Below are 15000 nucleotides of genomic sequence, written 5' to 3' on the forward strand. Positions count from 1 at the left end.
ATGTCCTTGGAGCGCAGTTCATTTTATCATCGCCATAAATCATTGGATCAAGTGGCTTTGTCAGTGTGCTCCTGTGGATGTAAGATCTCCGATCCCAGTCCAAGGTTTTGCAGATGATGTGCTGTTGGCATCGAGGGAGGAGGGCGTCATCAGAAACATGCTCCTGTGTACGGACAAGTTCCTGCAGTGGTCTCACTTAGAGACGAAGAGTTCAAAGTGCGCTGTGTTCTATGAAAGACGCAGCGGGGGGAATAGATGGTATAGAGCTGTGATAAACCACCTGCATTCACTATTGATGGAGAGATGAGTAGAGTACGAAAGGCATGATATTTATAGTTATTTAGGACATCAGTTTAATGCTGGAGAATGGGAGAAGCAAATAAAGGACATTGTAAAAAGCTTCACCTCCAGGTTGGACTTAAGTTCCTCACCTTTACCTGTGGTTATGAAACTGCGAGCTGTTCATGAAGTTGCACTGGGTAATGTGCAGCACTTGTTTACTAACATCCACAAACCAAAATGATGAAGAATAAAACAGTGGATGTGGTGAGATGTGTTCTGTTTCAGAACAGAAGGGGAGGTGTACTGAGGTCCCAAATATTGAGTGGATCTATGTAGCGACTAGGATTTGTCGTTTGCTGCGGATGTTGAATAATGATGATGTAGCAGTTCAACAGCTGGCTCGAGCTTCACTTATTTTAGATTTCACTAAGCGTAAGATCCCGACTGCAGCAGAAGGAGAAGATCATTTTCTGGGATTCAGGAAGAAGCTGAATGGGAAGCTGGATGTGAATGTGAGTGGAGTGAGATCAGACTGTGGCCTGATTTAAATGATCTCTGTAACAGGGCTCATATACAGCTGAGTTGGAGGGATAGTAGTGGTCAGTTAGTAAAGGTTAGTGATGAACTGATACAAGACTCAAATGTCTGTGTGGAGGCAGAGATGGAAGACAATGGGATATTTAAGAAATTGAATATGGATCACTGTAGAACTGAGATCTTGAATGTCTCTCAGTCTTGGTGGCGACGGCGCTGGATGGAGCTGTGTTTACATTAGCATGTTTACCTTTTGTGGATCAGTCAGTGTCTCGTGTTGCGTTGGGAAGCTCTGAACTCGATCAACAGTTCTTTAGCTTCGTAGTTAAAGCTCGCCTCCAAGTGTCACCTACAAAGTATAATCTGTCTCTTTGGTCTCCGTTACAGCAGAAACCTTATTGTTTACTGCACGATAATCAAGAGGCTGAATCTGTAGCACACGTCATGAACGGTTCTCCAGCTCTTAAAGGACTTTATATTCTGAGACATGACCGAATTGTACATTTATTAAGTAAGGAGTTTGTATCTTTGTGTCGTTCACAAACGGTGATTCATGTGAATGAAAGGGTTAAGGGGGAGTGGTTTTTATCTTTGAACCAGGAGAGGTCACAGGTCGTTTTTAGTAACTGTCTGAATTCTCCTGACATTGTTCTGATTAATGAAGGGAGGAGGAGGGTGGTGATTGTGGAAGTTGAATGTTCTTACGATGGATTTATGGAGTTGTGTTACACCTCTAAAGTCCTAAAGTATCAGCCACTGATGGAGATTCTTAATGAGAGTGGCGACTCCTGTAAAGTAGTTGCCTTGGTGTTTGGAAGTTTAGGGCACGTGCACAGGCTGTGTGTGTGTGTGTGTGTGTGTGTGTGTGTGTGTGCGTGGCCTACGGATTGTAGGACTGGGAAAGAAGAAGGCCAAGCACATAGTGAAGTATTGTTCTGTTTCTGCAGTCATAGGGAGTCTGTTTATCTGGAGAAGATGCTGTCATCTGTCTCCATGAGAAATGCATACTGTGAATTTAATTATGAACTGTGCAATGACTCTGAACCATTATTTGGGTTTTATATGATATTGTACTTTATATGTTAAATCCAAATAAAGTATTAACTGTATAAATGTGTACTTTGTGTTTGTGTGTGTAAGGGGGAGTGTGAGTGTGTGCGTGTGTGAGACAATGCGTGTGTGTGTGTGTGTGTGAGAGAGAGAGAGAGAGAGAGAGTGTGTGTGTGTGTGTGTGTCAGTGAGTGTGTGTGTGTGTGTGTGTGTAAGGGAGAGTGTGTGTGTGAGTGTGAAATTGTGTGAGTGCCAGAGCATGTGAGTGTGTGAGAGAGTGTGTGTATGTGAAAGAGTAAGTGTGTGTGTGTGTTTGTCTGTGAGAGAGAGAGTGTGTGAGTGAGTGTGTGTGTGTGTGTGTAAGGGAGAGTGTGAAAGTGTATGTGAGTGTGTGTGTATGTAAGAGAGTAAGAATGTGTATGTGTGTGTGTGTTTGTCTGTGAGAGAGAGTGTGACTCTGTGAGTGTATGTGTGTGTGATTGTGTCTGTGTGTGTTTGACTGTGTGTGAGTGTGTGAAAGTGTGTAAGAAAGTGTGTGAGAGAGTTTGAGTGTGTGAGAATGTGAGAGTGTGTGAGAGTGTGTGTGTATGAGAGAGAATGTGACTGTGTGTGAGAGTGTGTTTGTGTGTGACAGTGTGTGTGTGAGAGAGAGAGAAAGTGTGTCTGTGTGTGAGAGCGTGTGTGTGACTGTGACTGTGTGTGTGTGTGTGTGATTGTGTCTGTGTTTGTGTTTGACTGTGTGTGAGAGTGTGAAAACGTGTGTGAGATAATGTGAGTGTGTTTGTGAGTGTGTGAGTGAGTGAGTGAGTGTGTGTGTGTGAGTGAGTGTGTGTGTGTGTGAGAGAGAGAGAGAGAGAGAGAGAGAGATAGAGAGAGAGAGTGTGTGTGTGTGTGAGTGAGAGTGTGAGTGTGTGTTAGTGTGAAAGTGTGTCAGAGTATGTGAGTGTGTGTGTATGTGAAAGAGTAACTGTGTGTGTGTGTGTTTTTCTGTGAGAGAGAGAGTGTGTGAGTGAGTGTGTTTGTGTGTAAGGGAGAGTGTGAAAGTGTGTGAGTGTGAGTGAGAGAGTATGTGTGTGTGTGTGTGTGTGTGTATGAGAGAGTAAGAATGTGTGTGTGTGTTTGTCTGTGAGAGAGAGTGTGACTCTATGTGAGTGTGTGTGACAGTGTGTGTGTGTGTGTGTGTGATTGTGGCTGTGTGTGTGTGTATGTGTGTGAGAGAGAAAATGTGTCAGTGTGTGAGAGTGTGTGTGTGACTGTGTCTGTGTGTGTGTTTGACTGTGTATGAGAGTGAGAGAGTGTGTGTGTGGGAGAGTGTGTGAGAAAGTGTGTGAGAGTGTGTGTGTGTGAGAAAGAATGTGACTGTGTGTGTGAGAGTGTGTGTTTGTGTGTGAGTGTGTTTGTGTGAGAGTTAGAGAGAGAGTGAGAGAGTGTGAGTGTGTGTAAGGGAGAGTGTGTGTGTGTGAGTGTGAAAATGTGTGAGTGCCAGAGTATGTGAGTGTGTGTGTATGTGAAAGAGTAAGTGTGTGTGTGTGTTTGTCTGTGAGAGAGAGAGTGTGTGAGGGAGTGTGTGAAAGTGTATGTGAGTGTGTGTGCATGTAAGAGAGTAAGAATGTGTATGTGTGTGTGTGTGTGTGTTTGTCTGTGAGAGAGAGTGTGACTCTATGTGAGTGTGTGTGTGTGTGTGATTGTGTCTGTTTGACTGTGTGTGAGAGTGTGAAAGTGTGTAAGAAAGTGTGTGAGAGAGTTTGAGTGTGTGAGAATGTGAGAGTGTGTGAGAGAGCGTGTGTGAGAGTGTGTGTGTGAGAGAATGTGACTGTGTGTTTGTGTGTGACAGTGTGTGTGTGTGTGTGTGTGTGTGTGTGTGAGAGAGAGAGAAAGTGTGTCTGTGTGTGAGAGCGTGTGTGTGACTGTGACTGTGTGTGTGTGTGTGATTGTGTCTGTGTGTGTGTTTGACTGTGTGTGAGAGTGTGAAAACGTGTGAGATAATGTGAGTGTGTTTGTGAGTGTGTGAGTGAGTGTGTGTGTGTGTGTGTGTGTGTGTGTGAGAGAGAGATAGAGAGAGAGAGTGTGTGTGTGTGAGTGAGAGTGTGAGTGTCAGAGTATGTGAGTGTGTGTGTGTATGTGAAAGAGTAAGTGTGTGTGTGTGTTTGTCTGTGAGAGAGAGAGTGTGTGAGGGAGTGTGTGTGTGTGTAAGGGAGAGTGTGAAAGTGTGTGAGTGAGAGAGTATGTGAGTGTGTGTGTATGAGAGAGTAAGGCTGTGTGTGTGTGTTTGTCTGTGAGAGAGAGTGTGACTCTATGTGAGTGTGTGTGACTGTGTGTGTGTGTGTGTGTGACTGTGTGTGTGTGTGTGATTGTGGCTGTGTGTGTGTGTGATTGTGGCTGTGTGTGTGTGTGATTGTGGCCGTGTGTGTGTTTGACTGTGTGTGAGAGTGTGTGTGTGTGTGAGAGAGAAAATGTGTCAGTGTGTGAGAGTGTGTGTGTGACTGTGATTGTGTGTGTGTGATTGTGTCTGTGTGTGTGTTTGACTGTGTATGAGAGTGAGAGAGTGTGTGTGTGGGAGAGTGTGTGAGAAAGTGTGTGAGAGTGTGTGTGTGTGTGTATGTGTGTGTGTGTGTGAGAGAGAGAGTGTGTGTATGTGAGGGAGAGAGAGTGTGAGTGAGAGTGTGTTTGTTTATATTACATGGTGGGGTCCGCAAAATGTTTTCAGCCAAAATGGGTCAGCTGACTCAGGAGGCCATGCTGATATGGGTGGTGCAGTTTTTTTTTTGGCCCCCATGCTTCACACAAACCTGACAGCCGTGTGTCTCATCTGTGTGTGACTCTGCTCACCACGCCCCCGGTGGCACTCGGTGGTATTGCATGAACACACAGATCGTGGGGGTCCGTACACACTTCACTACTGCGTCTACGCAACACTGATAGTGACTCATATTAAATGAACTAGGGTCCTTTAAACACTGCATTAATGGCTCCTTCTCCAAGGTAAACACAAATAAAACACCGTACACAACTAGTTAGTCTTTTAAACATAGAAAATAATCTTAACAAGAAATGTACATGGACATACATTTAGTTACAAAATATTAATCCTGGTGTAGTATATTGTAAGTTAGTGAGGAGGCAAATTAAATTGTTTAAATTAAAACTTTTAGTTCAAACATCAGCGTTATAAAGTCTTTAATGGTGACACGTTCAAGAGTAAAATTCATATACGTGTAAATATAGTCCACTCTTTATGTATTAAAATAGCTCAGCCGAACATTTGGTTGAAGATAATGGCTCTGTGTAATGGAAGCGAATATAAAATGGCGGTTTGTAGTTTTCACCGTTCTACATTGAATGAAGGAAAAGCAACTCGGAACTACAAAGGAACTACACTTCCCATAATCCCTCTGTTCCACGAAGAGTCTGCGGGCCGTGCACAGGACGAGCTGAAAGGTAATAAACGGCTTAAATATATGGCTTTACTCGGTAATGTAACGCTTATTTTAGTCGTATTTATGTGTGTATATAGAGAGAATGGGAGTTATTAAGCTGTTTTAAATGTTTTAAAGGGCTATATTTCCGTGTGTGAGTAGTGCAGAGAGAAAGAGGCCCGTGAAATGTGACGTTAACAACAGCTTTCGTGCTTTAGCTAACGCTATACTGGATATAGAGAGAATATTCGGCTGGTTTTGTAAAATGAAGTTTTTAAAGGACTCTGTTTCCATGAATGCATGTTGGAGACAGAGAGACAGTTACTTCAGCTGTTTACATTATAGAGGCCAGTTAGAGGCAAGTGTTTAAGGCGACGCTTCATTTGTAAATGTTTAATATTGAGAGTAAACGTGATATTTTATTAGAATCATATAATCAGAGTTTTATTAAAACTGTATTTTCAGTGCATTTACTTGGGAGAGAAAGACAGACGTGAAAGTTAAATTAAAGTGCCAATATGTGGGTTTTTGTAATTAGTTTAAATCACGTAAAATTGCTTTGAGATGTTAAAAATCTGCAAATCTAAAACAATGTGTTTGACAGTGTAGCCTATGATTATATTTGCAACTCCTTCATTTGAAAATCAGTGAGCATTTGGTGTGTACTATAAGCCTGACTTGCTTGTAACATTTGGTTTGTTTGTATTCGTTTACTTTTAGGGAGAGAGAGATTTTGGAGAGGGAGACAGCAGAAGCCGTTCCTGGGCAGGTGGAAAGAGGATAAGGGAAAGATCTGGGAGGAGAAAAAGGAGAGTAATGCACTGACCCCTCGACTGATCTGCATCTAAGCTCAGAATACGAGAACTGTTTATTCACATTTAGATGTGTACTTACAGTAAGTGAGTGAATGAATTACTGTGTTCCTCCATAGCTCCAGACTAACCTTAACATGCTCCCTATTCTCCTCACAAACATTCATCAGTTCCTCAAAATACTCCTTCCACCTTCAAATATCATCTCTTCATTAGTCTGCACAATACCTTCTACATTCATTATCATCCTAACATGCTGTACATCCTCACATCCTGTTCCTCTCTCATCTCGCCAGTCCATACATGTCTTTTATTCTAACCTCACTATCCATATTCTCATACAACTTTTCATGTGCATTTTCCCTAGCCTTTGTCACTTCTCCGTTTGCTTGGTGCTGCATGTATTTGTATTTCTGTAGACATCTCTCTTGAGATTCCAATTCCGTTTTGTCGACCACTTCCTTCTTAAGATTTCCTGCATGATCTCCTCATTCCAGCACAAAGTCTCCTCCCTTCCTTCCTCTGTCCATACGACAAACACAGTACCTCTAGCCGATTCCCTCACTGCTTTTGCAGTCTCTGCCCATCTGTCCATCACCTCGTCCACCCCACCTAGCATCTGCCTCACCTGCTCCCTGAATCACACACCGTACTGTTCTTACTTTAACGTCCACCATCTGATCTGTGATTTAGCCCTCACCCACTTCCTTTTCTTCACCTCCAAATACATCCTACCTACCACCACCGTCTGATGCTGCCTTGCTATACTTTACCCCTGCCACCACCTTACAGTCACTAAATTCCTTCAGGTTGCTTCGCCTGCATTAAACATAGTCCACATGTGTAGACCTTCCTCCACTCTTAAATGTCACCCTATGCTCTTCCTTCTTCTGAAAATAAATATTCTACCACCATATCAGCTCTCTCTCTCCTTTTACCAGTCATAGTGCTAACGTTCAGTGTTTCCACTCTCACCTCCACCTTCCTCACCCTCTTCTTTACTTTGTCTCTCAACTCTTGTTCGCCCTCTCTTTCTCCTCCTGTGACCAACAGTAGCCCAATTTCCACTGGTACACTGGCAGGAAACAATCCCAATGGTGGACGTTGTTAACCCGGGCCTCCTCTGATCCGATATGGAACTCTTGTTAGTGATCTGCATTATTAATTTCACATAGTTTATCTTTTGTATAAACTTTCTGACACAACCCCCCTATTTATACACGCTTGGGACCAGCATTACAATGCACTGTATTTCAGAGGCTAGGTTAGGATTTGTCTGCCTACATTTACGCATATTGTGAGTTCCAGGAGGACAGTACAATTGAGACGGAGGAGAGTGAAAGCACTTGAGGAAGCAGCACAGAATGTCATCAGTGCCACTATCAACACCAATGTATTGGAAGGTATCTCTAAACTCCTATGAAGGTAAATCTAGTGTAATCTTTTCTTCAAGATTAAATTGTGCATTATGTTTTTTTTGTCTGTAATAGTTCACTTAATGTTTTAAATTAGCAGCCTTTAAGCCAGGGGTCTCAAGCTCGCGGCCCGCCGGCCAACTGCGGCCCTCGATGGTTTGTGGTCCCGCCTTAATATGAAAGTTTAATGTTAGCGCGGCCCGCGAGTTTGATATGATTGGCACTTTTCAGTGTTGTGTGCGGAGCTGAACGAACCTAACAATCACGGTGGGATATATTCAGGGTGCGATCTGCCGGTGGGGATGGTGGGGACTTTCCCACCCTCTGGTTTACACGTCCCACCCTCTGCTGAATTATAGCCGGGTCAGCGTCTCAGCCCCATGGACAGCGCTGTGTGCGCGTATTCAGACAGGAACAGGGAAACCGCTGAGGTGTGTTGCTGTGGGCGTGTCTGTACCTGCTGAATGTAACCGCTGTGAAACAACCAGGAAACTTTTTATTTCTCTGATTAATAACAGCTTTATCGAGGCCGGCGCTCTCTCTTTGTTGTTACTCTATGTCTCTCTACCAAAGCGCTCTCTCTCTCACTTTCGGCCCGAATTCAGGTTTCCCCTCTATTGATGTAAACAACGTGAAGTGAGGAGAGAGAGAGAGACGGGCGGCGGCTCCTTCCCGACCCAGGGCTTCTCTCTCCCTCCGATCCGCCGGAATAGAGAAGCACCGTCTCGGTGTTCCGAGTTCCTCAAAATAGGCTCTATATCATGAATTAAAATTGTATTATATTTAAAAACTATATTTTTTATTGTTTAAGTTCACATTCTAAATAGGTAAGAGTAGGAGTGTGAGGTTTATCTACACAAGAATTCACCGTTTTCATGTTTTCACACTATTGTGTGGTCATTTTTCTGAATAAAATGTTTCTCAGAATTATCCCCCCCTCTGTTTTTTTTCACAAATCGCACCCTGGGAATATTGCTCTCGGGGGCGGGACATCGGCCGGGTTTATTGCGAATATATTTGTGTGCATTTTCTATTTGTCATTATATGCACGCGGCGCATGCGCAATTCCCGCGGCTGCTCCCGCTTCACTTCACTTCGGCGTCCAGTCTGAACCCGGAAGTTGCTGCTCAACGGGACAGAAAAAGAAGCGGAAAAGACTCATCGGCTAAACACTGAAACTGAAACTTCAACGCGACAGCGACACCAAGTGGAATTATATAGATATTATACAGCCCCAAACATGTCTTTTTCAAAGCCTGCAGTGAAGAGAAAGATTTGTGATGAGCACAGACTATTTCAGGAAAAGTGGGAAGTGCAATATTTCTTTGTTGAGCGCAGGGGCATCCCGACGTGTCTTATTTGCACAGAGAAAGTTGCAGTGCACAAAGAGTACAATTTGAAACGTCATTACACAACTAGACCTGCTGAGGAGTATGTAAAATACCAGGGAGATGAGAGAGACAACCGGGTCGCTAATCTTAAAACATGTCTACTGAGGCAACAAGATTTCTTTAAGAAAGCAACCAAAGAGAACGATGCAGCAGTCGAAGCTAGCTACGTGGTCAGTGAGATGATTGCTAAAGCAGGAAAGCCATTCATAGAAGGTGAATTTGTCAAAAAGTGTATATTACAGGCTGCAAGTATTGTCTGTCCAGAAAAGAAAGGTCAGTTTAGCAACATCAGCCTTTCTGCCGACACCGTGGCAGAGCGCATTTCTGACCTGTCAAGTGACGTTTATGATCAACTGTGTGAGAAAGCAAAACGTTTCAGTGTATACTCAGTCGCTCTTGATGAGTCCACAGACATCACCGACACTGCCCAGCTCGCAATCTATGTCCGTGGTGTTGATGACAAGTTTGAAGTCACAGAGGAGTTGCTCACAGTAATTCCAATGCATGGCCAGACCACCGCTCAGGAGATATTTCACCAGCTGTGTGATGCCATTGAGAATGCCGGTTTGCCATGGAAGAGGTTTGTTGGAATAACAACCGATGGAGCGCCATCAATGACAGGGAGGAAAATGGACTGGTGGCACTTGTTAAAAAAAACTGGAAGAGGAGAGTGTGGAGGAGGCCATTGCTCTGCACTGCATTATCCATCAGCAGGCCCTTTGCAGCAAATGCCTGAGGTTTGACAATGTGATGTCTGTAGTTGTGAAATGCATCAACCAAATCAGATCCAGGAGCTTAAAGCACAGAAGGTTCCGTGCTTTATCAGAGGAAATGGAGTCAGAATATGGGGATGTGCTCTACTTCACCGAGGTACGTTGGCTCAGCAGGGGAAACATATTGAAGAGATCTTTTGAGTTGAGAGCGGAAGTGAAAGCCTTCATGGAGAAAGATGGGGTTGCTGTTCCCGTGCTAAGTGATCCCAAATGGCTCATGGACTTAGCTTTTCTTGTTGATATTACACATGAGCTTAATGTACTGAACAAGAAGTTACAAGTCCAGGGGCAACTTGTCAGTGCTGCCTATGACAACGTGAGAGCATTCTCTGCCAAACTTATGTCATGGAAAGCCCAGCTTTCTCAAACAAACCTTTGCCATTTCCCAGCATGCAAGGCACTCATGGATGCAGCCACACCATTCAGTGGTGAGAAGTATGTGGATGCCATTTTGATGCTACAGGAGGCACAGAGCCGCATTTCAAATTTTTGCGGACCCCTTCTCCTTTGATGTGCAAGATGCCCCCCCCGTGCTTCAAATGGAGCTCATTGACCTGCAGTGCAACTCTGAACTCAGAGCCAAGTTCAGGGAGGTGAGTGGAAAAGCAGACAAGCTCGGGCAATGTTTGAGAGAATTGCCTCCCAGCTTCCCTGAGCTTTCCCGAATGTTCAAGCGGACCATGTGTCTTTTAGGGAGCACGTACTTGTGTGAAAAGCTCTTCTCTACCTTGAACTTCAATAAGTCCAAGTACAGGTCCAGACTTACTGACGAGCATCTTCAAGCCCTACTGAGGGTCTCAACTGCCTCCTCCCTTAAGACAAATGTGGCTCGGCTCTGCAAGAGGAAGCGCTGCCAGATCTCTAGCAGTAAGAAGTAGGCAGAAGAAGCCATGTTCATAACTGTTTATGTTCAATGTTCCATTCATGTTCAGAAAGTTAAAGGTTAAAGAACTGTTAATACAGACATTTGAATCTGAATAATAATAATTACATTTCTCAGCAACTATATGTGGTTTCTTCAGTGTTCTATATCTGCTGTATTATTATTATTATTATTATATTTATTTATTTATTACTGATTGATTTTATTTTTTTTCTTATGAATTGTTAATTTATTTATTTTTTCATCTTATTTTGTGTTAAAAAATAAAAATAAAGACATTTGATAACATTGGAATGTTTCTGTAAGAGCTTTTCTTGTGGAAAACCTGATGCAGCCCAGCGTCACCCAGACTCTACCTCCAGCAGCCCCCGGGTAAATTGAGTTTGAGACCCCTGACTTAGACCAATACGATGCATTCACTTTAGATCTAATTGTAATCAGTGAAGTATTTAAAGTAGTACAGCTGTAAATGTGTCTCTAAATTTGGTTTCAGAAAGTTGGCAGCCTACAATTTCATAAATCACACTGCTTATTATTATAGAAAGAATAATTGTGCCCACACACTTTTACACAGGCCCACCCAAAGGTCCATTTGTGGCTCTGCCACTGATGTAGTTAACGTTTAGTCATAGTTCCTAGTTTGAATAAATCTAATAATATAAACTGGACTTGCTGCCACATCAGGCCATTGGTCTCGTTACACGTACAAGGCTGGGGTTTGCATTCTTCTCTCGTTTCCACCTGCCACTATCACTTCTCTCTTTGAATTGTTAGTAAAATAAAATACTATTTACAACAGAAAAGTTAGTTCCCAGCTGAACCCAAAGAAGAGTTGGTTTTTCAGCGAGAACCGTGACGTTGTCTGTGGGTGTGACGAGGTTTAGTTCATCAAGAAAGCTCAGAGTTTCAAATGCAGCGTTATCGCACTGTGGAGCTTGACAGGGTAATTTACAACGTTTCAAATAAATAAATAAAAGGAAATAAAACAGGAACACGCCCCGTTTTTTTGTTTCTGGTGCTGCTTGTGTGCGATTCCATTTGTGTCGGTCAGAGCCGCAGCTCTCGGTTACGTTTCTCCGCTGTTCACAAGCTCAGGAGGACGGCTCTGAACTCGGCAACATTTACACAGTATTATATCTCACTCGGGTCTGACTCCATGGTAAACAAAGAATAAACAATGACTCTAACAATGAGTCTAACAGTCTTTGGTGCTGGCGCTGTATTCAGGCACAGCGACTCCCCGCTAATGACGTATACCTGTTTCCCCTTTAAACGTGTAGAAACGCAGCAGTTCACTGGAAAGAACCAAGGTTCCAAGAATCAGGAATGGAACCGGTTTAGGAGCCAGAGTTCTTTTGGTGAAATAGCGCTGTGATTGACAGCAACAAATCAATGTTCTGATTGGTTAAACAAACCTCACAATCTGATTGGTACAGCTAAAGCTTTCCTATTGGTCCATCAGTTGGCCAATCAGGGTCAAACATTCACAACTGTGAAAAGAGATTTACACAAGCAGCAGAGAAGGTGAATGTGTGAATTTTTTGTCACATTTGGAACATAAAGGTTTGCTCTGGTGCATTTAAAGCCGTCTGAGAAGTACTGATTCACACATTCACAACATTTGATTTACAAATACAAACGTTTTCTACACAGTTACAAATACGTTTTCCACATTTGTGAATTAACATTATTATTGTTGTTGTTTTTATGAAGGTATTTACATTTAGTAACATTAAAAATATCACAGTTAAAATGTATTATTCTAAAACTAATTATGTTTAGCTGCTTTGTGACAGTTGTAAAAAGTGCTATATAAATACATTTTTAATGGTTGATTAATGATCTGACGGTTTCTCATGTTCACGAGTGCCATTTCAGTAGTGTTTTTTTTCTGTAGTGAACTTGCTGAAGTTCGAGATGTTGCCACAGTGATAAAATACTAATGTAATGCATTTCAGCTTTTTCAGTTTCTCTCAGGGTGTAACACTATGGAGTCAAAAAAGGGTCAAAAATATTGAGTTTGTAAAACAATACTCACAACTGTAACAGACTTTGTAACTGCCTTTGAGCAACTACACACACGTAAAACTACAATCCACAAATGTATTGGAATGCACAAATTTAAAACAACAACAACAACAACAATAATAATAATTTAAATTCACGAATGTGTAAAAAAGGGCGGCACGGTGGCGCAGCAGGTAGGTGTCGCAGTCACAGAGCTCCAGGGTCCTGGAGGTTGTGGGTTCGATTCCCGCTCCGGGTGACTGAGAATGTTAGTGAGAGAGTGTGTGAGAGAGTGTGTGTGTGTGAGAGAGAGAGTATGAGTGTGTGACAGTGTGTGTGTGTCTCTGTGTGTGTGTAAGAGAGTGTGTGCAAGTGAGAAAGAGAGTGTGTGTGTGTGTGGTGTGTGAAAGTGTGTGTGTGTGAGAGAGAGAGAGAGTGAGTGTGTGTGTGTGATTGTGTGTGTGAGAGTGTGTATGAGAGTGTTTGTGTGTGTGAGTGAGAGAGTATGTGAGTGTGAGTGTGAGATAGTGTGTGTATGAGAGAGAGTATGTGAGTGTTTGTGACAGTGTGTGTGTGTGAGAGAGAGAGTATGAGTGTGTGACAGTGTGCGTGTGTGTATGTGAGAGTGTGAGTGTGTGTCTCTGTGTGTGTAAGAGAGTGTGTGTGTGTGTCTGTGTGTGTGTAAGAGAGTGTGTGTGTGTCTGTGTGTGTAAGAGAGTGCGTGTGAGGGTGTGTATGAGAAAGAGTGAGAGAGAGTGTGAGGGTGTGAGAGAGTGTAATTGATAATAATGTAATAAATTAATGTGTGTGTGAGAGTGTGTGTTTGACTGTGTGAGTGTGAAAGTGTGTGTGTGTGTGAGCGAGTGTGTGTGTGGGTGTGTGAGAGAGAGAGAGAGAGAGAGAGTGTGTGTGTGTGAGTGTGTGTTTGACTGTGTGAGTGTGAAAGTGTGTGTGTGTGTGTGAGAGCGAGTATGTGTGTGTGTGTGTGTGTGAGAGAGAGTGTGTGTGAGGTCCTATTTAAAGGTGTTTAATCATGTTTTAAAGAACTGTTTTAGTTTACTTTGATACATTTAGTATTCTGATACGTTTAGTATTTTGACTAAATCAGTACTTTACTGAAGTAAGGGACGTGTTTATCTCTGACACCTGATTAACACAAGCACTGATCTTACTCCAGTTTCTCCAGTTTACAGTGAGGACTCTTCAGACCGACACAGAGCTGCTCCACTCCTGAATCCAGCTGTTCATTGTTACTCAGATCCAGTTCTCTCAGACTAGAGCAGATAGAGCTGAGAACTGAGGCCAGAGCTGCACAGCCTTTATCTGAGAGATTACAGCACCGTAACCTGGAATAGATATATGTACATCAGAACATCAACATGTTACACACACACACACACACACACACTCTCATTGATTCATTAAATTATTTATTTTTAATTGATAAGAAAACTGCAAAAACTAAAACTAAATCATGCTGTGTGTGTGTGTATGTGTGTGTGTGAGCGAGGGTGTGTCTGAGTGTGTTTATGTGACAGTGTGTGTGTGTATGTGTATTTGTGTAAGTGTGTGTGTGTGAGAGTGAGAGTGTGTGAGAGCGAGTGTGTCTGTGTGTGTGTGTGTTTGTGTCAGACAGAGAATGTGAGTGTATGTGACTGTGTGTGAGAGTGAGTGTGAGTGTGTGTCTGAGTGTGAAAGAGAGAAAGTGAGTGTGAAAGTGTGTATGTGAGAGTGTGTGAGAGACTGTGTGTGTGTCTGAGAGAGAGAGAGAGTGTGTGTGAGTGAGTGAGTGAGTGAGTGAGAGAGAGAGAGAGAGTGTGTCTGTATGTGTGAGAGAGAGAGTGTGTGTGTGTGTCTGTGAGAGAGTGCCTGTGAGTGAAGAGAATGTGTGTGACAGAGTGTGTGTGTGTGTGTGAGTGAGAGAGAGAGAGAGAGAGTGTGTGAGAGGGAGGGAGTGTGTGTGTGTGTCAGTGTGTCAGAGTGGGAGTATGTGAGAGTGTGTGAGTCTGTGTGTGTGTGTGAGTGTGTGTGTGTGTGTGTGTGAGTGAGTGAGTGAGTGAGTGAGTGAGTGAGTGAGAGAGAGAGAGAGAGAGTGTGTGTCTGTATGTGTGAGAGAGAGTGTGTGTGTGTGTGTCTGTGAGAGAGTGCGTGTGAGTGAAGAGAATGTGTGTGACAGAGTGTGTGTGTGTGTGTGTGAGTGAGTGCATGTGTGTCTGTGTGTGGGAGTATGTGAGAGTGTGTGAGTATGTGTGTGTGTGTGTGTGTGTGTGTGTGTGTGTGAGTGAGTGAGTGAGTGAGTGAGTGTGTCTGTGTGTGTCTGTGAGAGAGTGCGTGTGAGTGAAGAGAATGTGTGTGACAGAGTGTGTGTGTGTGAGTGAGAGAGAGAGAGAGAGAGAGTGTGTGAGAGGGAGGGAGTGTGTGTGTGTGTCAGTGTGTC

General features: G+C 43.2%; 1 protein-coding gene across 1 annotated transcript in view; it reads right to left on the reverse strand.

Moving 5' to 3' along the window:
• Positions 1-15000, reverse strand: part of LOC136696368 (ribonuclease inhibitor-like) — a 35482-nt gene that overhangs the window by 4749 nt on the left and 15733 nt on the right. The window contains exon 6 of the mRNA XM_066670718.1: positions 13736-13909. Within this exon, the coding sequence (XP_066526815.1) occupies positions 13736-13909 (174 nt within the window). The remainder of the gene's footprint in view (positions 1-13735; positions 13910-15000) is intronic.

This window comes from Hoplias malabaricus, chromosome 5 (genome assembly GCF_029633855.1).
Source record: "Hoplias malabaricus isolate fHopMal1 chromosome 5, fHopMal1.hap1, whole genome shotgun sequence".
In the NCBI taxonomy this organism is placed as follows: Eukaryota; Metazoa; Chordata; class Actinopteri; order Characiformes; family Erythrinidae; genus Hoplias; species Hoplias malabaricus.